Source organism: Ursus arctos, unplaced genomic scaffold (assembly GCF_023065955.2).
Source record: "Ursus arctos isolate Adak ecotype North America unplaced genomic scaffold, UrsArc2.0 scaffold_12, whole genome shotgun sequence".
NCBI lineage: Eukaryota > Metazoa > Chordata > Mammalia > Carnivora > Ursidae > Ursus > Ursus arctos.
Window position 1 is genome coordinate 65,734,370 of NW_026622786.1, and position 25,086 is coordinate 65,759,455.

General features: G+C 45.4%; 1 protein-coding gene and 1 pseudogene across 3 annotated transcripts in view; both read right to left on the bottom strand.

Moving 5' to 3' along the window:
* ELAVL4 (ELAV like RNA binding protein 4) overlaps positions 1–25,086 on the bottom strand; it is a 139,871-nt gene that overhangs the window by 10,956 nt on the left and 103,829 nt on the right. For all 3 annotated transcript variants that reach the window (XM_057310651.1, XM_048220348.2, XM_057310650.1), the window contains exon 3: positions 14,020–14,123. In XM_057310651.1, the coding sequence (XP_057166634.1) occupies positions 14,020–14,123 (104 nt within the window). The remainder of the gene's footprint in view (positions 1–14,019; positions 14,124–25,086) is intronic.
* On the bottom strand, positions 22,789–23,616 carry LOC113254293 (40S ribosomal protein S12-like; annotated as a pseudogene).

The window sequence follows — 25,086 nt, forward strand, 5'->3', positions numbered from 1 at the left end:
AATCAAGAACTAGATGTCGAGGAGTGAAGCAGACCTTGCATCTGAGAATGGGTCTGGCGGTGGATGTAGCAAAGAGGAATGAAGGCTGAGCAGACTGCTCACTTTTGGCACTCCTTCCCTCTCCAGGACAGAGATGCCGAGTCCCTTTATGGGTTCCACACTGAAAAATAGATGTTGACTCAACAGATAAAATGATTTGAGTGATGAATCTGGCTCTCTGGTCTCCTCCTGCTGATGGAGCGTGCTGGCCTATCTGCAGTATCTACCTCTTCCAGAAACTCAGGGGTGGCCTCTGTAGGCTCTTTTCCAGCACAGGGCTGACATGCAAAGGGACCTTTACATGGCCAGTCCCTGCGGCGTGGGAGCTGAAGGACTGAGAGTCTTACATGACTATCTGGACAGAGCATCAGTCCACATAAGGCTCTCCTACCCTATCCTTTAAGGAACAAAGTCTTTTAGGTTATAACCTAGCAGAACTATTTTTTAGGCTAGAGAAGGGAGTGGGAGGGAGAAGGAAATAACGTTGTAGTGATATGTTCATGGTAATAAGAGTTACCCCTGACTCACCCCTGCCAATTATTAGACAAATTAATTATCTGAGTGACATTTGTGCTGCCCCAAAACATAGCTTCCTAATTCTATGTCTTAGCTTGTGGGGAAAATTTTACCACCTACTTTCGCAGGCCCTAATCCTATTCTCCTTTAAGGTCTAGCTCCAATGCCATCTTCTCTAGGCAGCTTTCCCTGATCTTACCCCCTCCTAAAAATCCACCTAGTAGGGCTCTCAATGAACTTCACCTATGGTACTTAACCCATTCTGACCTTGATTCACCATCTTCCTATCTAGCCTGCTGATCATCTAGTTTGCTGATCTCCTTGTGGTCATGGTGTGTGTGTGTGTGTGTGTGTGTGTGTGTGTGTGTGTGTGTGTCTTATTAATCTTTGTGGCTCTAGCTCCCAGCACAGAGTCTGATACCTGCAGAATGCTCAACACCTATGGAAAGAATAAATGAACACACCCGCAGAACATAATGAATGATGTCGGCCTTAATGACTCTTCAGGGCTAACTGCAGCTTGGATTCCTCCACTTAGGGGGATCACCAAGAGTTCAGTACCCAGAATCATAGGTGTGTTTCCATATTAAGCTAAGAGCTAAGGGACCGGTTTCCTATTCCCCAGTGTCTGGGGTTTGAAGGACTGAAAGAAGACTGTTCCATGACTAGACATCACCTAGAAGCCTTCTCTTAGCAAACATTTCCTGAGGATCTACTATGAACCAGGCACAGTGCTGTGTGCTGGGGACGCACAACAAGCAAGAACAAGGAGTGGTCTTTTGCTGTAAAGGATGTCCAAGTGGGGACAACCGACAACACACAGGAGGTACTTAATAAACATGAGTCAAATGCAAGAATGGTACACATATGGACCGATTATCACAATGCCCCAAGATGTGTGCTATTCTAGGGCTATATCGCTGGGACTGGAACACAAAGAAGGGGAGACTAATATCCCTTTCAGTCAAGGGTTAAAAGGGCCAGGAAGAAGACAGAGCTAAGGTGAGACTGACGGTGAGACAGGTGTGTGATGGTGTCAGGGAATGGTCGGCCTAATGATAGCCCTCCTCTGCTGTGAGGACAAATAAGATGATGAAAGTCAAGAGCTTAGTGCAGTGCCTGCTTGACACCCAATAAATGTGCAAGGGCTAGTAATGACCTTGATACCCGATGGTCTGGGCAGCCAGAGCTGGGGGAGGGTGTGGGCTGGGGACAGACCTGCTAGGAAAAGGAGCTGGCACCGGAAGGTCAATGACGGAACCAAAACCGTTTCCCCAAACCTCGTCCAGGAAGAATTACTGCCCCGGATCACAGCCACGAGCAATAACAAGTCCCTAAGCTGAACAGTAGCACTTTGATCATTCACCAAACCTAACTCTCGCTTAGTTTTTCTCCTTGACTTGGAGCCTTAAGTCTCCTGTTCTCTTAGTCTCCTGTCCAGGAAATCTGTAGAAGTGGGTGTGGGCAAAAATGACAGAAAAGGGATCGCCCCACGTTTAATATCCAAATGCTCTTTTCAAGTGTCCTCATTCATTTATGAAAGCCCGAGTGAATAGAGGTGTACGGCACATCGTTACACTAAAACATTTCTCAGAAATGATCCACTTCTAGCCCCGGCAGAGAGCCAGCCACTAAACCAGTGGCCTAGAGCCCAGGGCTTCCAATGCTGAAGGCAGAGCCCTAGAGAATCCCATGCCTCAGGCCACCAGGATCCTACTCACTTCATTCATCCAGGATCTCTGAAGACAAGACTGGCATTTCTAGGCCGGCACCGATCTTGCTCGAGCTCAGCAAGAGCGGGAGTGTGGAAGCTACTCCTCTCTCTCTAGGTAAGGGTGGCTCACAGCCAGGTGACTTCACGAATGATCTTGATGAAAGATGTGTAGACTCTCCAAACTCCCCATCCCTGCAGGCTTACTCTAGCCTCAGCCTCTGCAAGACTGACAGTACAGTGTGGGGTGTATGAGCCCCAACTGTGGGCTGGCTCTGGCACTCACTAGCTGTGTGACCTTGGGCAAGTAATTTGATTTTGATCAATCTCAGCTCCTCTACTGGTATGAAGAGAGACAATTTTCTCTTGGTGAGCTATTGTAAAGAACTGAGATATAGATTTAATGTGTATAGCACATGCCTAGAATTTGGTAGCTATTTAGAAAATATTATTATGTGACAAGTACTACAGGCTTTTGTGGGCCGGTGTGGGACTCTAGCCCCCGTTGGGACACACCTTTCAATTTTACCACACAAGCAAACATAAGGTATACCACCAGCGAGCACCTACAGAGGCACCAGTGTCCGCCTCCATCAGCCTGGTGGAGTCTGGGTTATCCTTTACTACTTCACTGCCATGAATTTCCTCTAGCACATTCCCACAGATTCCACTGTACTTCCCAGTTTCCACAGAGTACTTTCCATTTTCCAAAGTGACTTCATAAGGCCGTGCTCAGTGATTCTCACCAAGGTGGTACAGCAGGCATCGGCATTCATCACTCACGGGGCAGCGGGAGTAGGGCTGGGGCTGCCCCTCCCCCACAGCGCTCACAGCCAGGGGTCGGCCTGGGCAGGGTGGGAGGAGCAGCACAGCCTGGAGAAAAATGTTTCCGGTGTCCTCTGGCAACACCTCACCGGCCCCCGCCCCCCACCGCCTAACCTGCTGTGGTGCTTGGTACAGAAAAGGGAGAGGACTTGGAAAGCATGATAAGGGCTTGGTTTTGGGTGCTGGGAGACTGGTAAGATAAGAAAATACATCCTTCTCCGCCTTGGGAAGGTGCTCCTTTAATCGAATACTGGCATTAGAGGATGAGAGTTTGTTCATTCCTCCCCTTCCTGAACACTTCCTGTCTGGCAGGCCCTGTGCTGGGTGCTGGTGGAGCCTCTGCTTCGAGGACCCCATAGTCCAGTGAGGAAGCGAGCAAATAAATAAAGAGTGCAGTACAGAGGGCTGCTCCTGGCAAGGGGTTCGTGTCCCACTCCCAGTGTTAGCTTCCATGTGGAGGGAGCCCCCGGAGTAGCAGTCTAGGCCTCAGTCTTCCCTCACCTCCTCCTCTCCAGGGAAGAGTGGAGGGACCACTCCGAACAGGCTTCAATAAGGGCAATGGGCAGCCGCTGCCTGCTTCCTCCCTTCTGGCAGCCAGATGCCAGCTGGAAGCGCACTCTCTGTTCCAGGCTCTGTACTGTGGGAGCAGGCTCTGCTCTCATATGGGGAGGCCTGTGGCGTCCGTAGCACCTATGACGGGGCTGTTAGTCTGTCCAAGTGCAGGGTTCTGTGTCAGGAAGCCCATTGTGTTCAAGAAATCCATCCGGGACATAATCTGTAATAAAGGCGACCTTAGGATTTAATACACTTTTCTTTTTTGTCTTATGTCTCACTTGGTTTACAGCCAGGATGTGGGAAACAAGGGCATCACTTGTTAGACCCCTTCGAATTACAAGAAGGATCTCTATCATTGACTGGATGTTTTCATGGGCTAGGCATTCTATTCACCAAACTGCTAATCTCTACAACCGTGGTTCATGGTAAGTGGAAGTAAAGGTGACAGGTGCCACTGGTGATCCCAGCAGAAAGCACTATCCTGGAAATCTGCTTCACAGAAACTTGGTGCTGGAAGTGGCCTCAGAAGTTCTGGGCTAGATCCCCAGCAGTTGGCCACCCGCCTTCCACGTTACACAGGAAGCTCACTACTCCATGAGGCACCGTCCCCATCACTGGCCGTCGCTGATTACTGGCAAGCTCATCCTTCTACTGAGTTTCAAACGTGTCTCTTCTACAGCTTCCATCCTTCTCCTACTTCTATTCTAGCTCCACACACTAGGAGCACCCTTCCCGTTCGCATCACCCCTTATCTTGTGGGCTTCTCTCACTGATAGGTGCTTGTTAGAGCATCAGGCAACTGTATCTTGAGACGGGCCACTCCAAGGAATTTCTCGTTTATGTTACTTTAACTGACACATCATCTATTCTGGAATGGAAAAGAGACAAAGGTTAAGAGCAAGGGCTTTGGGGCTAGAAAGATATGGATTTAAATCCTGACTACTTACTAGCTGTGTAAGCTTGGGGTAAGTCACTTAACCTTTCTGAGCTGTATCGCTTGAATAACATAGTCTAGAAGTTTTCTAGCAGAGCGCTTGGAGCATTAAACAAGCTAATGCATGTAAGATTTCTAGGTACCACGGGGTGCGTGGATGGCTCAGTCGGTTAAGCAACTGACTCTTAATTTCAGCTCAGGTCATGATCTCAGGGTCATGAGATCAAGCCCTGGGTTCAAGCTCTGTGCTGAGAAGGGAGTCTGCTTGAGATTCTCTCCTTCTTCCCCTGCCCCTCACCCTACTATCTCTCTATGTCTCTCTCTCAAACAAATAAGTAAATCTTAAAAAAAGGTTTCTATGCACTATGCCTGGCACACAGGGAGTGCTCAATAAATAGCCGCTTTGATATAACTGCTATGGCCTTATATGAGATGCTGGGGGTACAGAGATGAATTCAACAGTCCCAGACATGTAGAACGATTAGTCTAGCAGAGGAGACACACATAGAGACCTATCATTGCAGAAGATCAGGCTGCAGATTTTCCCCAATCTGTTGTAACACCCTACTCTCTGAGTGAGCACAATCTCCCCAGAGCATACAGATCCCAGGGGGGATATTCATTCCAAAGAGCCCAGGAGAATGGCAGCAGAGAACAGACTCTGGCGCTGCCAGGGCCTTCGAGGAGCAAACCCTTGCAGGTAGCTCTGATCCCACCTCCAGGAGCAGGGAGAGAAGAAAGAAGCCAGCTGGCTCCTAGAAACAACATCTTTGATTGTGAGGATCGGCTTACCCTGTGCCTGTGGCTGCAGGCCTGCCCACAGGCAGAACAGGTGTCTGCTTATGTGGCCCCATTCCTCCTACTTTCCCCCACCTGTCACCTGATACATGATATTCTTTTATCAGGGGCAAGACCCGATGGTGATGTTTCTAATGAGCCCCGCTGGTGCCACTTCTCCCTGCTCAAAACCTTCAGTGGTTCTCCAGCACCTTGTGATGGATGTTCAAATCCCTCATTTGAGCATTCAAGGCCCTCCGGGATCTGGGCCAGCTTCTCATCGCCTGCTAACTCTCCATGCACCTTGTGCCACAGTTCAAATTTAAAAAGGTCAGTTTTCTGAATATGCACTTAACGTTTCTACTTTTGTCTTTGTTCTTGCTATTTGTTCATCATCATGTCAAAATGAACCCCTGCCCATCCCTACAGACCGGGCCTGAATGCTGCCTCCTCCAGGAGGCCCAGGCACGAATTACTGCTGTGTCCTTGAACTCTATAGATGATACACATTTCCATGGCAACAGCTATCACAATGCCTCCATCATGGAGTTGAAGAGTATCCAAGAATATCACGAGAGTATCTGGCATAAAGTAGGCTGGATAAATACTTCTTAAAAAAAAAATGGGTGTGGTGATCTATTCATATGTTTACAACTTCAACAAAGTCCATTAAATTACCAACGGGCCTTACTTAGCACAAGGATCTCTGCATCTGTCTAGTGGTCCCCAGAAGGTAGAGATGTGCTGAAGGTTTCATGGCCTGGTTGGTGGAAGAGCTGGTCTCAGACTCAGTCTTCTCACTAAACTACACCCCCTGATTCCTGCTTTATGGTAGACTGGTAAGGTGACTGCAGCCACCTGGGAGCCCCATTATACTTCCCACTATACAAAGCCTCTATATATACTGCTTGAGGTTTAATAAGACTCAAGACTCTTTACTTTTTCAGTGCATCTTTGAAGCATGTACATCTCTGAAACATGCAGATGGGAAAAAGTCTTCCCCTTTCATGTAATTTTCACCTCGGGGTACCCTATTCACTTTTTTCTTCATTCTGGGGAGCCTTACTTGAGCAACGCACTATGAACTATGATGACCCAGAAGGGAGATGTTATTCGTTCCATTTTCTGGATGACAAACTCTGGCTCAGGGAGATCAAGTACTTGTCCAAGGTCCCATAGCCAAACTAAGACAAAGCTGGATATGACTCCAAGTTGTGGGATCTTTCCACTATATCAGGCTAACGTGGACAGTGAAATAAAAGCTGCGTGCTTGGCACAAATGGCTACTTTCCCTGGAAAACTACCAAGCTGAAAAGATCACGCTATCATATTTTATTAGACTGTTAGAGCTGGAAGATACCATTTTGCAGATGAAGAAATGCACCCAGAGAAGTTAAGTAAGTTGCCCAAGGTCATCCTGGTTTCTGACAGAGCTGGGACTTGACTGACTCTTCATCGTAACTCAGAGCTCTTTTGAATGGACAACAAAGTGGAAGGGAAGTGGGACTGGCTCTATGATCTTGGACAGACCAGCTGATTTGCCCTGGGGCTTCATGATAGCCACGGAGAAGGCATTCTTCATTCCCCACAGCCACTGATGTTTTAGGCCAGCACTGTCCAACAGAACTTTCTGGGATCATGAAAATGTTCTAGATTGGTGCTGTTCGATGGTGGCCACTAGCTACATGTGGCTACTGAGCACTTCAAATGTACCTAGCATGACTGAAGAACTGAACTTTTTATCTTACTTCATTTTAATTAATTTAAATTCAAATGTAAAAAGCCATATGTAGCTAGTGCTACACTGGACAGAACAGTCTGATGCCCAGAAACCACACAAAAATACAGAATCTCAGAGCTCAAGGGATGTTCAGGTCAGACTCCAGTGTGGTGTAAGAATCTCTTCTGTGTCACCCCCGATGACGCCATCCAAATGTCTCCGACAATCAGAGACTCACTACCACCCCAAGGATATGTTCTACCCTGACAGCTGCCCCGGTCTCTTCCTGGATTCTTGAAACACAGGACTGAGCTTCAGAGTCACCGCTGACTTCTTTCCCCGTAGAGAACAGAAAAGCAACCACTGCGGATGAATCCATGAGTGCAGCACCATCCTTGCCGTCCTCCCCGTTTGCCTCTGGACAACCCTTAGAATGTCTCTTTAAAACGTGGGGCTGAGAGTGGGACACAGACACCAAGGACAGGCTGACCAGAGTGGATCCCTGTGAGCTGGAATTCACAATTCCCCTAACACAGCCAAGGTGAGCTTGCTCACATCCCACTGTTGGATTCTTTCGCACTTGTAGACAACTAAAGCCCCCAAGCCCCATTCCACACACTTCTGAAAACCTACGTGTCCTCTCAACCTGTACCTGTCTGATTCTCTTTTGTAATCCAGACCCAGGACACTGTGGATGACCTTTAAGATACTGGAATCATAACAACCTCACTGGGCAGAGAGAGTAGGGATGTTCTAGGTCTATCTCTCAAACTCCTACACCTGAATCTGAAATTATGCACTCAAAGGAAGTTAGCAGGGCACTGGGAAGCAGAGCAGCCAAACGGAAGCTCTCACAGGAGAGAAAGAGCAGCCCGGTACAACGGGGGTAAATGGGTCTCCAGTTTCCACTGCTATGGCTGCGTGCCTGCTCTTGGCTCCTTGGGGATTCAGTGATCCAGCCTTCCCTGCTGACCTTGGCAGGGAAGGGCTCCCACACTGCTCTGACTATAGCTGTCATGGGGGAGGAGAGAAAAAAGCCTTTTTATTATTAATAAGACTGAGGGAGGCAGTCTATCATTTCTGGGTGGGGTGATACCCGTCAGCAAAAAATGATCTGCTAACTTTCTGGAAAGCATTAAGAGCAGTGATAGGAGAAATAATTGCTTATGTGAGTGCAAAGAAAAGATGCTTCAGCGGAACGAAGGCCTTTAGCAAGGCAGGTGGATGGCGGGGCGAGGGAGGGAGGCGCAGCGCCCTGATGACCCTTGGCAAGAGGAAGAGGTGGGAGGGGCAGACTGGACCCTGCAAAACTCCAGTGTGGAGAGATCCCCTGGAGGCACCGTTAGCACTATTAAAAGAGTAAAGCGAGAATGGAGAAATGGCTAAGCAGCATCACAGCACAGAGATGCTGGAATACAGGAGCTCAGTTTGTTCTCCTTCCCAGAGAAGGGAAGTTTTTTCCTTCTGGAAAGCCCTCACTCACACCTTCCCCTTCTCCAGTCCTGCTCCCTCTGGAGCTGGGGGGCTGCCTTGCGATAAAGCTTCCTTCCTACTCTCACAGCCCCTCTCCTGACTGCCTGACAACCCTCCTGGGTTCACTCTGTGTGGCAGAGGCAGCCTCTTGTCCACTCATCCCTGCTCCAGTCCTGAAATCACTCACACCTTCGGTTTGCACAAGGGCTGTGCTCTGGGAATGTTTTCTTTAAAGTCATACTTTTATAATTTGAGTAATAGCTTCATGCTATTAGAAAAACACAAGACACAAAATCATTTGTAAACCGGTAAAGCAATGACAAAAGGAAGGAAATACAAATAAACGTTGTTTACAGTATTGAGTTGGGAATGGCTGATACTGCCTTCATTACGGGATGATGTATTTTCCAAATTATTTATAAATAGGCATGCCTTGCTTTTAAAATGAGTAAAAAAGGTCCTAAAAAGCTGATGAAAACCAGTGTCTATGGCTGACAAAAACCTACCACCCCAGCCTGCAAGCCGCTGGTTTCATCCGTCAAACAGCCCAAGTGACACACCATTGCCAGATGAGCCTTCCTGGAACTTTACTTTGACTAGTCCCTCTCCTGCTCAAATCTCACACAGCTTCCTACTTCCCGCTCCTCCACCCCAAACCAACAGGAACCCCCGCAGCCAGCCGCAAGACTGCCCCATCCCACTGCGTTAGAGTTGGTCCTTTGCATGTTTGCATCCCCCCCCCCCCCACCCCGGAGGCAGAGCAGTGAAAACTTCTTCCCTCCTGCTCCTTGAACTCAGGTTAAATACAAACTGGTGGCCCACTACTCTGAAAAGTATACTGGGAGTGATTCCAAACCCTATACGCCACTTTGGATCACTTTTTACTGAAGGCTCTCAGTGTAACTTGAATATCAATCTAAACTTTTTGTGACGATATCCCTTTTGAAGGTACTACAGACCATCTAATTTTCTTTGTTACTAATCAGTGCAACAAAGAACTGGACCACTACAGCCGGATTCAGTGGAGTGCTTCCCATTAAGAGGCTGAAATTACAGTGTGAACTCAGAAGCTGCTGTTTTAGAACACATGGAGAGAGGAGAGAGCCCAGGACTGGGGCAGGCATCCGGTGTGGGGTCAAGGACTACCGGGAATCATTTTCCAGAACCCACAGCCATTTCACCCAGTGTTTCCCAGAGTCTAAAGTAATCTCTGTTAGTGAGGAAAAAAGCTAAACAAATAGCACCCCAAAGCCCTAAACAGGGCAAATCTTCTCCACTGGGTTCAGAGTTGAAATCCTGAGAACAAAGACCCAGTTTCCCAAGTGGAGCACCAGGCTGGTCTGGAAGGCTTGACATGTAAACCAACGGTCCGTGCCCCATGCCTCTCTGACACACATGGATGGGACACTCCCCAGGGCACTGCCATCCCTGGGTCACCTAAATCCCAGAACCTGGCACACAGCCTGGAAAGCAGGGGTGCAAGAAGAAACAACCTGAAGTCAGGTCTATCCCCAGGTTGATGGCAGAAGCCCCAAACCACAGGTCTGTTTACTGAAGAACCTGGGGGGACCACACAATTTGTTTGCTTCTTATATCTCCTTCCCATGCCGGGGAGGAGGGTAACCTCTGTGTTTGTGTAGCCAATACACACCCACACAATCTCACAGAACGCATGTGCTGCTGAGCAAACACACAGTGTGACCTTCCACCACTTACGACCCACTGCCAGAGTTATTTTTGAGACACACTTCCTGACTCCAAATCTCACTTACCAAGTATGTGATCCTGGGTAAGTCTCCTAACCTCTTTGGGCCTTACTTTCCTCAACTGTATAAAGGAGTGAATAGAACCTTCTTACCGGCTATCTTAAGAAGTAGAGTTAATGTATGTAAAGCACCCAGCCCTAGAGATGTTTCAAGGATTAAATCCTATCAAGCATGTAAAGGGGTTAGAGAGTAAATATTCAATAAAAGGTAGCATTACTATTATTCATTATAAGTATAATTATAATAAGTAATGATTATTATTTCCTTTCCAGCTCACGTGCACGCATTAATCAGCTCTTCTTATGGCCTTTGGACAAGTCAATTCATCTTTGAGCCTGGCCACTTTCTCCCACTAAACAAATTATAATCCAAGGAATAATCCCTCTGTAGTCACACGTCTGCAAACATGTACCAGATGTTCCTAGGAGATCACTGTAACGCATGCTTCCAAAGAATACGCTTGCTTTTTTCCAGATAGGCACATTCTCTGCAGTCATCCATACTACTCGTAGGGGCTTAATTAACAAATCACGCTCTTTCTCTGCTTTGATGCTGTGTCTGTGCCAAGATTGTATTCTCCTTGAGGACAGAGGCCTGGCCTTGCCCTCCACGTGTCCTCGGTATTGGCACACAGTCACATTACATCCCCCTTACTAAAGGGGCAATGAAAATTTGTTAACAGGGAACCATCATTTGTGGGCACCTTCCCCTAGTAGCCCAGTAACAAATCATTCACTTCCAATAGGCAGAACAGTGTTTGTGTATTCAAATTTGACTGCAAAGCCTACAAACTGCTTGTCCACATGGTCAACTACTAAATTTTGTTTGGCCTGACCACCTATGCTTTAAAATTTTTAAGTTGGTTTCCAACCTTTAAAAATTGAGAGATATGGCATAAAAAAAAATCTAGATTTTGGCTTTTATTGAATAATTGGAAGATCCGGTAATAATCCGGTCTTAAATAATCAGCAGTAGTTGAAGAGTAGCTGCCTTTTTAAATTGCTCCCCACCTCACTATAGTCTCCACCACTCCCTCGGAGCTTTCCAGAACTATCCTGGAATCTAGCTGTTAATCATTAATTGTCAAAACTTGGGAATTGCAGAAAAAAAAAAAAAAACTTAGGAATTAAGTCTTGGCTTGCCTGCATCCGTGTGGTGCATTACATTTAAAGTAGGGTATTTTGCATGAAGCAGTCCAGAAATGCACCCGAAACGTGAAAAGGAGGGACAAACTTGACCACATCTTGCAAACATGTGCTAGATGGTCTGGGGAGATCTCTGTAAAGCATGCTTCCAGGAGGATACTTATGTTTTCCATATAGGCAAGTTATCTATTCCTTCATGGGAGGCAGAGCAAAGAGATAAATCTCGTGTCACTTATCAAAGCAAACGGAAGCAGAAGTAAACAGTGGCCTGAAAGGCAGAAAAGCAATTTTAAAAAATTAATAAATGATGAGACCATTAACAGCACATGAAAAGGGTTTGCTTTTTTTCCCCTCCCCTTTAATATGATTTTTACCTTAAACATTGTGTCCCTTTAGGAAAGGGAAGAAAAGTTAATAAAGGAACCTATCACTCAAACTTAATTTTTAGTATGGCAAATAAACTGCTTTAATGAAAGGGCTGAAATCCCTAGATTTGCACATTAAATTTTCATTCGTAGTAGAGAATGGAAATTATTGATTCAGCCATGGCATCATGCATTTTGAATCCTACAGTGCCTGGGAAGCCCATGTTACTGCTGGGTGCAAATGTGTTGGCAGTGTTTTGATGCAGGGTGAGCGCAGGGTGGTGAGGGGGTGGGGCAGACTGTCTCCTCACAGAACGAAAATAATCGATGTTCCTCGTCTGTAAGACCCACCTAGACAAAGCACTGTTTCCGATGGCGTGATGCATCAGGGGCTGCATTCTGAGATCAGAAAAGCCGGGTCCAAGCAGTCTTTCAGGAAGCCCAACAACTCAATGGAATAGATATATTTTTAAAGGCAGAATGGATGGCTGATGATTTGATTCTAAACTCTTGGGAAGGTTTGGGTTTCAAGAAAACTGTAGCAGAAAGAAAAGTACTTTCTCAGTTCAAGGTCAGGGTGTCCATCAAGGGAAGAGTAAGGGTCTGACATTCTAATGCTGAACTGGATAGCACAGAAAAACCAATCAAACCCACAAATACAGCCTCAACCTGGTATGGCCTCAACAAACAGGGGTGCGAGCCTCCCATCTTCACTTAAAGCATAAAAATAGGTATGTTTTTCTTTTGAAAGAAATTAATCCTCCTGCCTCTCAGAGGACTACCCCGTAATTAAACAACTCTTAATTATTTCTCCGTTAGATAACTCATAGGGATTGATTGTAAGATGAGATGGAGGCAGCCTGAGTCAGGCCCATTTTGGGGTCTGTGTGCACCATATATGGTATGAGATCAGGAAGGCAATTGTCTTTAGAAATAAAACTAAATGCAATTGCAAAAGTAAAGCTGCTTCAAATGAAGGAAGGAAGGAAGGAAGACAATCATGTAATATAGTCCAAAAAAAGAAGGTTTTTGTTTTTGTTTTGGATTTGTTTTGATTACCTCCTAGCTAAGATCATATACCAATAGTCTCCTCTGTCGGTCTGGATGTTGGAGAAGAAGCTCTGTTGAACCAAAAAGTTCTGCTTTTGTGTTTTCATACACTGAGAGCTGGTGCCATCTATAGATTTCCATTCTGGGAGAGGTTTCTCTTTTGTCCTACTTTGCGTCAGACCTGCTGTCGTGAGGATAAGAGCACCCAGGAGACACCTCCCTGTGGTCTAATAGGCTATGAAGGATGGGACTCATTAATGGGCTGGCAGCTGCCACCAAGCAGGACACTGCCTGGAGGTGGGGGAAGAAGGGGAAGGGAGGCTGAGGAGGAGAAGGCTCCATCCAGGAGACCACTGGCTGTGGGAAGAGGCCCACAAAGCAAATGGCACCACTTCCTGAAGGATCCCCACAAGGTGAAGTCTGACCGAGAGGGTGACAACCCAGTAACAGAAACCTCTGTCTGTAGGAACAGGCTCTGGGTAACTGTTTCTCTTTTTCGACTTAAAACAATCCCACTTGAGATATTACCTACAGCTCTGATTATTTTCCAATTGCTCGAATGCTGCTTCTTCTGTTATTCCTTTACTATGTTTCTAACAATTTTATAGTACCCGTCCCTATTACACTAGAGTTTATTTATAACGGATTTTTTCTTTTCTAGTCTCAGTTATGAGAACTGTCCACCCTTAGGTAAACCCAAACCGTTCAGCCTGGCACACCAGGCCCCTGCCCACCTCCCATCCAAACTTGGGCCATGTTATTTTATATGCTGTTCTCCACTCATAATGTTTTCATTCGTTTTCACAGCTTCCCATGTGCTGTTCCCTCTGTCTGGAACAGCTTCCCTGCCTCAGCTTCTTCCCATGGCTCAGTTCTGGCCATCTTTGTAGACTTGGGCTCACAGGCTTTCTTGGGGGCCCTGACACCCCATCTGCCCTCTACTCAGGGCATCTTCCCTCTACTCAGCCTGCATCTCATTCTTTGTGATGATCTGCGCCCCCCACTTAGTACAGTGGATGATACATGTTCTTTGCATAAATAAAAAGCACCACTTCCAGCTCCCTGATAGCCTGCATTTATTAGCTCAAAGGGATGAAATTTAACCAGTGCTTCCCAGTCAGGAGCCAGCATATCACTTCTTACCTTTATGGTTTTGGTCTGGAGTCTGAGTCCATTTAAAGTGTTGATGGCTTTCTCTGCATCCTTTGGGTCAATATAGTTAACGAATCCATACCCTAAACTCTGTCCTGTGGAAACATTTTAAAAAAGAGAGAGAGAGGAAGAGAGAAAGAGAGAGAGAAAGAGGGCTCAGTATCTTTACGGCAATAACACCTCCCATTGCAGTGAGTCAAAACCCTCCTCTAGTATATGGTTCCTTTTACACCAGGGTTTACCCCAGGTGGGAAAGTTTCCAGTTCTTCCATCTCTCACTCTGGTCAGCCTATGAACTCACAGGAGCTGCCCAAGCTGGGCATGGGTAAGTGTTCCTGCCCATAGACATCCATACACAAGTGTCCACTTAATCGGAAAGAAGTGAGAAGGTAGTGGAAAGAGAGCACATGTGGTTTGTTAGATTTGAACTGGAGTCATGAGGTTTTTCCTATCAGCTGTGTGACTGTGGAGAGAAGTCATTTAATGTCCTGTTTTTTCCCCCACATGTCTTCTCTGGCGATAATAGCACTTGCCACAGACAGGTTTGAAAGCGTTAAAGAGATACCGTGTGGGAAATGCCTACCAAGTACGTTGCCTAGAATATAGTAGCTGCTCAACGAAGGACAGCTCTGCTGCACTCAGTCCTGTAAAACTGGGGCGAGCGCGGAATGCAGTAGCTGTGTCTGCTGCCTCCGTCATGCCAGCCACGCCCACACGCGGAGGAATGTAGCAGGATCTGAGCAGCAAAGACTGAGACATTTATAGTGAAGGCATGGCCAGAATTTAAGCAGTTGCTACAAATCATTGGTTACCCTCATCATCCCCCCAGCCCAAGAACAATTAAAAAAAAAAAAAAGGGAGGGTTCTATTGGAAAGAACTGGGGAGCTCCTAACACAAAGGGGAGAGTGCAAATGCATTCTGCCAAGAGGGTTTAGCTCCTTTAGGTGGAGATGGCATCAACTCGTCTGCAAAGAGAGGTAGCAAGTGACAGGGCTCCCCCCTAAGTGAAATAAAAATAATGTGCTTGCGATCGTGCCACTGATTATAAATAGTCCATCAGCTCTGCCATGTGTCATCAGCCAGAAATATCATTAGGAAACTTTACATTTCCTGACATACCCTTTAAGAAACACAGAGCTTAGGGTGGCTGCAAAACCAGCTTGAACTTCCCAGGCTATGTTATTGATTTGTGGGCGGCAGCAGAGCCGAAGGGGAGGAAAATGACAGGACGTCACATGTCAGGGAAGACTGATTACATAAAGCTCCTTTTGGAGTACCCGGGCCAGGGCTAGGAGACAATACAGCAAAAAGCCTGCCATGTCCTGGTGACAGGAGCCCATTTCAGCAGCCAAAAAATCTTTCCAACAGCTTCTGTTTTGCTGGTAAATGTCTGTGTTTGTGTTGGTTGTAGGAGGGAACCTGGGAAAACAAGTTGGGTTCTGGATTAGAAAATGGGTGACTTTGTTATCCTTTATAGGACGCAAGCAAAGAGAATTACGAGGAATGGCTAAGTGCCCATTTTTGTCCCCCAAATGGAAAACCCCAAATGACAATACTTTCCATTAGAATATTTCTTTGTGTTTTGGACTAACAGGGTTAGAACAGGAAAGACAGGAGCAAACTTTGCCAGATATACCCTTTTTAGGCAGAATTAGTAACTGAAGAAAGAGGACAGAATATTTAACACACTCTAGCCGCTGGACCCCTCTGCGCGCACATGCGTGCATGTGTGTGTGTGTGTGTGTGCGCGCTCGTGCACGCACGCGTGTGCAGGAGAGTAAAAGTGTGTGTGTGTGTGAGAGAGAGAGAGAGAGAGAGAGAGGTGTGTGTGAATTACAAGACCCTGCCACATGTTCTGAGAAACTTTTGCAAATCCAAAAATATAAGAGAGATTAGTTTAAAAATATCATTTATCCTAAATTTGGCTCCACCTCATCAAGCCTAACTAAATTCACCTAATTAAATCCATTTTCATCATTCAAATTTACCAGTTCTATCTTCCTTGTAAATAAGAGAAGTCTTAAAAATTGCAATACTAAAATATTCTTACAATTATTCATTTTAAACAGTCATACATCAAGTTGAGATGCCTTAAAGGGCATCTTTAAAGCAATAATCTCAATGATAAACCTTAGTTATGAGTTCTAGGAAACAAGTCAGACAGTCAATCTATCTAGCTAAATTCAATTTGTATAAAATTAAAATGAAATATGAAAAAATAGAGACAAAAGACTCACCACTCAACTGCAAACATTGAACCTAAACCCAAATGGTTCATGATTCATCGTACTGAAGGAATGTATGTGGAAGAATTTATCATGCCGACCAGTGCTGCACGTTCCCTGATATACTATATCTTTCTTTCTAATTATTCATGTATTTCTGGAAATCTAAAATAAATAAAGTGGCTATGATTTTTACATTCTATATTTTATCTTTGTTTTAGACCTTTGCTTCAGGTCCTAGGAAGGTTCTGAAGGTCAAGCGGATGAAAAGACTCTTTTTTTTTTTTTTTAAAGATTTATTTATTTATTTTACAGAAAGAGGGAGTGGGGAGAGGGGTAGAGGGACAAAATCTTCAGGAAGACTCCCCACTGAGCGTGGAGCCCAATTTGGGGGGTGGGGTCTTGATCCCAGGACCCATGAGATCATGACCTGAGCTGAAACCAAGAGTCAGACACTCAACCGACTGAGCCACCCAGGCGCCCCAAAAGAAAGGACTCCTCCCAGCAACAAGCTGTGTCGTATCTACTCACCTGCCTGTATCAGTCCCAAACCCACCATCACCTCGGGTTGAACGTAATTAGCACAACTGTGCTATCATCACCTGCTCCAGATTTAGAGAGAAACTGCACTTAACATCAGGAATGGCGGTGCTTTTGAGAAAAACTAAAAACCAGATGAACATCGTTCCAGAAAGGAGGAGGGGGGAAAGACTGGAGATTCTCCTTGATATGAAATAATGAGGTGCAAACTCTGAAACAGAACACTGCACTGAGCAAGAGTGGGACAGAGGTGGAAAGCACTGCCTGTGAACGGAGACACATGAGATAACCTGCAGCACAATGAACTACTTGTGGTTAGCCTAGTTTGAGAACAGCTTCCTCACGTGCTTCTTGCCAACATAGGAGGAGTCCAGCTAAGTCTAATAAAAAATACTCGATGGAACTAAGCAATCTCTTTTAAAACACTCTAGAGAGGATTAAATCCCGAGGTAGAAAATATAAAAACCCAAGCTTCATTTCTTTTTTTTTTTTTAAGATTTTATTTATTCATTCAACAGAGATAGAGACAGCCAGCGAGAGAGGGAACACAAGCAGGGGGAGTGGGAGAGGAAGAAGCAGGCTCATAGCGGAAGAGCCTGATGTGGGTCTCGATCCCATAACGCCGGGATCACGCCCTGAGCCGAAGGCAGACGCTTAACCGCTGTGCCACCCAGGTGCCCCTCAAGCTTCATTTCTTTCAAGAATTATTAGTAGCGGGGGAGAGTAAAATGAAAAAGAATTCTGTGTTTTAACTTGTCTGTATGGTGGGCATACATTGGTGGTGAGTTTTGGATTTGCAGTTCTATATTTAAAGGCACATAGAAAAATACAGATGAAATACATTCACAAAAAATACCAACACTATTTCCATGGGGACCAAGAGAGCCACCATGCTGGGAAGGCCCCAGGGGACGCAGTCTGGAGCCTAGAGTGAAGCGTGTGCATATCTGCATCCCAGAAATAGATAAGGTCCTCTTATTCCTTTTTCCCCAAATAACTACATCTTCCTTTACCAGCAGTAGCAAGATTTGACCATATAGGTATAGCGACAGTATTTTCAGAACAGAACAGAAAATTTTTATAACTTTATTTTTGTTCTCAACTTCTGAGTTTATTTTGATAGCAAGTTGGTCAAATAAAACAAACCATGAGGTTATGATTATTGAATCACCAATAAAAAATAAAATCAATACAGAAAAGATGATATTATGACATGAAGATTGTCTCCAAAATTTAGAAACTATTGTGAGTACCTGGCTCCCTGATACTCAGGTGATCCACAACCCTCACACGTGACCTCTCCTTAATACCCCCGTCCTGCAGGCACGGATGAGGGATCCCCAGTGACCATGCATGAGCAGGAAATGCATTCTTGGCAGGTTGAGATGGAAACTTAAAATTAGAATGTAGTTTCTAAGGGGAAACAGTTATACACAATGGCTACATTTTAAAGCACTTCAGTGTATTTTGGATTAAAGGGATCCATGTGTTTAACAAGCTTTTCTTAAATCTGAACCTGAATATCTGTTTTTGTAAATTGCACACATGCACACGTGCACACACCAACACATGATGTGTCCTCCTACTCTGACACGGCAACATCTCCATTCTGCTGCAATAATTTGTATACCAACTTCTCCCCCTGGAAACCAAACACTTCTCCTCACAAGAACTAGCTTCTAAAACTTTGCTTCCTTGAGCGTAGTAGGTGCCCAACAAACAGATGACAGAGTGGATACACCTGTCTGTACCAACCCTCCACTTCTGGAAGAATGCTTTATGTTTGGGGGAAAGGAGGGGGACCTGGGGAGTTCTTTTTGCATTTGTGAGAAAGGGAGAGCATGACGAACCGACACCAAGGATTGGGAAAGAAAACACCAAGAATGTCTGGGTGGCTCTCCTCCGGCACAGATGAGGTGCTGCCCACCCTCGGAGTTTCCAAAGCGCTTTGCCACCCGTTCTGTTGCATCTGCCTCTCACAGCAACCCCGTGGGAGAGATAATCATCATTTTATAGATACGGAAACTGAAGATCAGAGAAAATAGTGATTTGCCCTACATTACAGAGCTGGATCTCAGTCTAGATCAGGGGTTGGCCAACTTTTTTACGTACAGGGTGAGACAGTAAGTAGTTTAGGGTTGGCAGATCCTCTGGTCTCTGTCGTGACAACTTGGCCATTACAGCAGGAAAGCAGCCATAGACAATATGTGTTCCGATAAAACACATTTCGAAAAACAGGCAGTGGGCCCAACTTGCTCTTTGGGCCATAGTTTGCCAACCCCTGGTTTAGATCTTTTGACTCCAAATCCAGTACCCTTTGCCATACACACAGTTACTCCATTTGAACTAAAATGTCACTGACAACGATTCCTGAAATACCTCTGAGGCTTTTTTGAATCATCTAAGAAAAATTCAATTGTCTTCAATAATTTGTGCTAAGCATTTTTATTGTATTCAAATTCTAGGAATCACCATCATAGCTGATTATAACCCCTCGTTTTCCCCAGGCATTCTGGGTAGACGTTGTTTCCCCTTGCCTTCGGGGTCCTGGGGGTTATGACAGCAGGACCCCAAATGTGATATCCTCATGGTTGATGGCAGCAACAGAGAAGCCATCCCTTTGCAGGGCTGGCTGCAAGGGACCTCAGCATTTCTGCACTGCCAGCCTGCATACTTTGCTCTTTCTTCAAAACTCGTCATTCTCCAGAAACCTAACAGCTACTCCCCTCATCGGCAAAGCCCCCAAGGGGGCAGCCAGATGGGTAGCTGCTGTTGATAAAAACTTCTGAGTTGAGTAAGGAATTTTTGTGAATGTTAGAACCCCTAGCTCAGGCTGAAATTCTGTTCTCAAAGCACATGATAAAATCCCCAGTCACCTTAAGATCGCCTGCACGGTGGTAATCCGCATGCTGGGTTAACTGCAGCCAACTCTAAATCTCAGGACTCCCTCCCTGCCAGTCCCGAGATGCCTTTCCCTGTTGTCAGATGCCGCAAAATCTACCAGGAAACACTCTAAAGAGGGTCAGAGAGACCTGCAGCTGTTACTACACACACACACACACACACACACACATTGTGTGTGTGTGTGTGTGTGTGTGTGTGTGTGTGTGTGAAAACTATACTTGCTGTATGTCTTTGGTTAAGTCACTTAAGCTCTATCAGCGTGTTCCTTGATCTGGAAACACAGGGATAATCCCTTATCCTCACAATCGAGCGTCACTATGTTAACACATAGACCGACAGCAGCGATCATTTTTCAGGGTCCACCTTGTGCCAGGCACTGTGCTAAGTGGCTTACTAATGTTTCCTAATTGAATCCTGTGTGAAATGGGTACCATGGGGCCCATCGGGCAGATAAGAAAAATGGGCTAAGACATGTGAAGTAACCTGCCCAAAGGCAACCAGCAAGTAGGGTCCATGGCTGGATTTGAAAAAGCCCAGGTCTGTGTGACTTCTCAGCTCACGCTTTTCTCCCCACAGGGTCTGGCCTCTGTGAACAGGCACAGCAGTGCCCAGCATCAGGTAAGCACTCAGGGGGATGCAACACCCTCCGCTGGGGTCTCGTCCCCTTCTTAACACTGACTGCGTGTGCTTTGAGATGCTCGAGCCTCTATGGCTCTTTTCCCACCCATCCCACCTGTGTGGGTTTTACACAGTGTTGGGCAATCTGAGTCCTGGCTTTTCTTCCGCAAGCTCAGGGTTAGCAGAGACAACTCGTCAGAGAATTTGTTTTCTTTTGGTAGTTCACACAATTGCCTCAAACTAAGTATGGTTTAAAGTCTTGGTACTCTAAGTGTGATCCCTCTACCAGCACCGTAGGCATCATCTGGGGACTGGATACAGAAACGTAACGATGTAAGAAATGCAGCTTCAGCTTATTGCTGCGTGGCCTTAGCCAACTAACTTAAATGAACCTCCCTACACCTTGGTTTCTGAAAAAGCTACACATCCTAATCCAGAATAACAGGGAAGGGAAACTCCGACAGAAAAACTTTCAGAATTTCTTTGTGTACACTATTTCTTTTCTTCCCCCAATTCTGCATTCCTACTCGTCCCTTTCTGCTGCAGTAATCTCATCTGTAAAATGAACTTAATATTACTTTCTCCTGGAGTTATTAGGAAGACTAAAAGTGATAATGCATGCAAAATGCCTGGCATATAACAGATGCTCAGTAGACGTTGGTTCTTTGCCTTTTTTCTCCCACACCCCATTGAATACTGCCTTCTACTATTGTCTACGAGAATGCTGTCTCCTCGGTGAGGCCCCAATCTTCTTAAGGCAGAGAATGTTTCTGATGCTTTACTTTTACATCAGAGCACATGATATGCAACAGGCGCACAAAGTCCATATTTAGCAGGCACCTACAACATTCTGGATACTATGAGTGGGCCCCAAAATGACCAAGAAATTGTCCCTGACTTCAGAGAACTTAATATGTAGAAGGGAAAGATGGATATAAGAATTAATTTTAGTTCAGCAAAAACATAAATATATCAGAGATACTTCTTTTAAAACTATATACAGGAACAACAGCAACAAAACTATATACAGGAACAGAGAGGAGATGGAGACTGATTCTGACTGAGCAGAGTACAGAAGGCTTCCTGGAGGTGGGGGCATATGAGTTTAGTTTTGAAGAAACAGAATTTTGATAGGGGTTTCCCATCAAGGGGTGAGCTTCCAACCTGAGGGCTGAATCCAACCACTGCATAAATTTACCCCACAGATAGTTACTGAGCACCTAGTATGTGCCAGACATAATTCCATTTACAGAGATTATAGCTCGGAACAAAAATACGTGGTTTCTGCCATCACTGAATCTATATTCTGATTGGGGGCGATGGAGCAAGACAAGAAACATAAATAAAATATAAAGTTTGTCAGATGATGGTGAGTTCTTGGGAGGAAATAAAGCACAGAAGGGGGAAGACAGTGGAGGGGACGGGGTTGTAATTTTTTAATAGAGGGTCAAGTAAGGCTAAGGTGACATGAGAGCAGAGACCTGAGGGAGAGGAGTCAGCCAGTCCCCCCTATCTGAGGGAAGGGCATCCCAGGCAGAGGAAATCTGTGCAAAGGCCCTGAGGCAGGAGCATGCATGCCATGTTGGAGCAATGACACAAGTGAACGTGAGGGCAACGTACCATTGCACTTGTTAAATGCCTGAAAAGAGGAAAGGGGCAGCCCTGGTTTCTTCAAACTGCTTCTGTGGTGCTATTGAATAGGACATGTATGAAAACCATTCAGTCCCTGCCCCACAGCTTTGCAGATCAGGTAAACATTCCTACTGAAATATCTTTTTGAAACCATCTCTTGACGTGACTCTGTTCCTCACTAGACTGGGGGCAACTTGAGGCCAAGATGATATTTTATTCATCTCTGTATCCCCAGGGCCTACCAAAGGGTCCATGACATTGTTGGATACCCAGTAAATGTCTGTCGGGTGAATGGATGAATATTTTCTATTCACATACATATTTACATCCTCTTAACTACATTCAAACTCTCATGTACCAATCAGAAAGTAACCAGAAAGAGCAGCAAACTCTTTTACCAGGGCCTTACCCATGTCCAGAGGAACCAAGCCCATCTTTCAGAAAGAACTGCAGTCTTTAGTCTGAAGGAGAGAAGACTCTAGAGTTGCTCAGAGCCAATTCTAATATTTGGAAGGCTGTCATGAGAAAGCAGGGGTAGACTTGCCATGTGGTGCCCCACGGGAGAGAACAAAGATCGGAGAGAAGAAAGTTAGGGAGTAGATTTCTGCCTTGATAAAAGGAAGAACTTTTTAATACTGATTTATAAGGGTGTGGCAGCCTTGTGAGGTGGTAAGGGCCACCTGACTAGAAGTATGCAAACAGAGACCAGATCAATGTTTTATCAAGGGATGTGGCAGCAGTCAGCAAGATTGACTGATCCCTTCTAATGCTAAGAGTCAGAGCTTCTAAATTATGTTTTATTTATTTATTTGAGGAACAAGAACCGAGTTTCCTATTTGTTCATTTCTTGCATTTGAAGGATTACTTGGTGACATCCTTGGCTGAGACTCTTCACCATAGTCCTTAACCACCACACAACTGCAACCAACCACTTTGCGGGCTTTTCCCTCTCTGTCAGTTTTCCGAGGCCTGCCCATTCCCCTGCTTCCTCACTGCCATCAACCTTCATTAGGTGGATTTGGTGTTCAGACGAAGGCCCCCACCAACTTGACATACATAGGCTCATCACAGTTGGACGCAATCCCACAGAGGTGGGCTTGGGGCTTGTCTAAGGCTTTGGCAGCTTTGTGAATTCCATCTTCTAGGCCATCGTGGATGAGGGCAGTCTTCAACACCTCTTGTAAAGCAGTATTAACGCCCACGTCACCTCCAGCAGCAATGCCTTCCTTGACCGTGGCAGTGGGTTATGGGTGGAGCTGCATCTTGAGTGTACCTAAGCTTCTGCCTCCGCGCTACTCGGCGTCAGCAGGGAAAGAGCTAAATTCTATTTATTTTAGATCCAACACTCCCAACTCGTTTCAGTTTATCCTGATTTCTAACTGAGGAAATAAAAAGAATAGAGAATAATTACTAAGCACCTACTATGGGCTCAACACTTTACATACATCATTATGTAAATCTTCACAACCTCTGAAGCAGGATTTCTATCCCTGTTTTGCAGAAGGGGAAACTGAGCCCCAGAAAGTAGAAATAACATGCCCAAGGTTATTTGGCCACAGAATAGCAGCCAGACCCATGTGATTCCAGAGCCTGTGCACTTTTTTGCTGTGCCCTGGTTTCTTGAATATGTGCTCATTTGTATGCTGAACACACCTGCTGGACATGCATGGCACAGTGTGCCTGAGACTTTGAGAGAGCCTGGGTTTTCTAGTACTATCTCCAAGTCCTCATTCTTTCCATTTAGTTCCAATATAAACCCTCAAAATATCCCACTCCCACCTTCTTTTTTTTTTTTTTTTTAATAATGATTTTTTATTATATTATGTTAGTCACCATACAGTACATCCCCGGTTTTCGATGTAAGGCTCGATGATTCATTAGTTGTGTATAACACCCAGTGCACCATGCAATATGTGCCCTCCTTACTACCCATCACTGGTCTATCCCATTCCCCCACCCCCCTCCCCTCTGTAGCCCTCAGTTTGTTTCTCATAGTCCATAGTCTCTCATGTTTCATTCCCCCTTCTGATTACCCCCCCTTTCTTTATCCCTTTCTTCCCCTACTGATCATTCTCGTTCTTATGTTCCATAGATGAGAGAAATCATATGATAGTTGTCTTTCTCTGCTTGACTTATTTCACTAAGCATTATCTCCTCCAGTGCCGTCCATGTTGTAGCAAATGTTGAGAACTCGTTCTTTCTGATTGCTGAGTAATATTCCATTGTATATATGGACCACAACTTCTTAATCCAGTCATCTGTTGCAGGGCATCTCGGCTTCTTCCACGATTTAGCTATTGTGGACATTGCTGCTATGAACATTGGGGTGCATATGGCCCTTCTCTTCACTACGTCTGTATCTTTGCCACTCCCACCTTCTACCTTGGTTGTGCCTGGACCTAGTGCATCACAGAACGACAGTCTTGGAAAGGACTTTAGTATCAATTGTCTTCAAGTCTGTTCTATAGATTCTAAAACTGAGGACCAAGGAAGAAGCAAGGAGTTCATGGTCTAGTAGGACAGTCAGACCTATGAATCATTAATGACAGCAGCGTATGGCTCAGTGTTAGGACAGTTAGAAGGACAGAGGGCTTTTTGAGATGAATTAAAAAAGACTGATAAGAGATAAGCAGGCAATAGACAGAGAAGGGCATTCCAGCAGGAGGGGATGGCATGAGCATCCGTTCCTCGATGAGAGAGACCTGCCCTTCAGTTTATAGCCGTTGCTTCCAGGAGACCGTTGATTGTTAATATCAACCTGAACTGTCAATACTGCTTCCAAGTTGAATCTGTGCTCAGATGTATATGTGATATCTCCCTCGACCTCTGGCACAGATCCAGGAAACATTCAGGTATCTGAAATTTCGAGTGTGTCTGCTTTCTGCCAACAACAAACACTATGGAAAAAGATAGGACCCAGCCATCCTTATTTTGAATTCCCAAAGTATTTAAAATTACACTGAACCAGTACTAGGTTATTTCCAGAGGTTACATTCTGGCTTCCTGAGTGGATGTAATTTCCCCAGAAGCTGAGAACTCATCATGGGGCATCAAGACGGCAATGAACAAAGCCCTTGTCCCACAGTGGGCATTCAATATAAGCTTGCTGAACTAAATACATTTCTTACTGGACCCTAA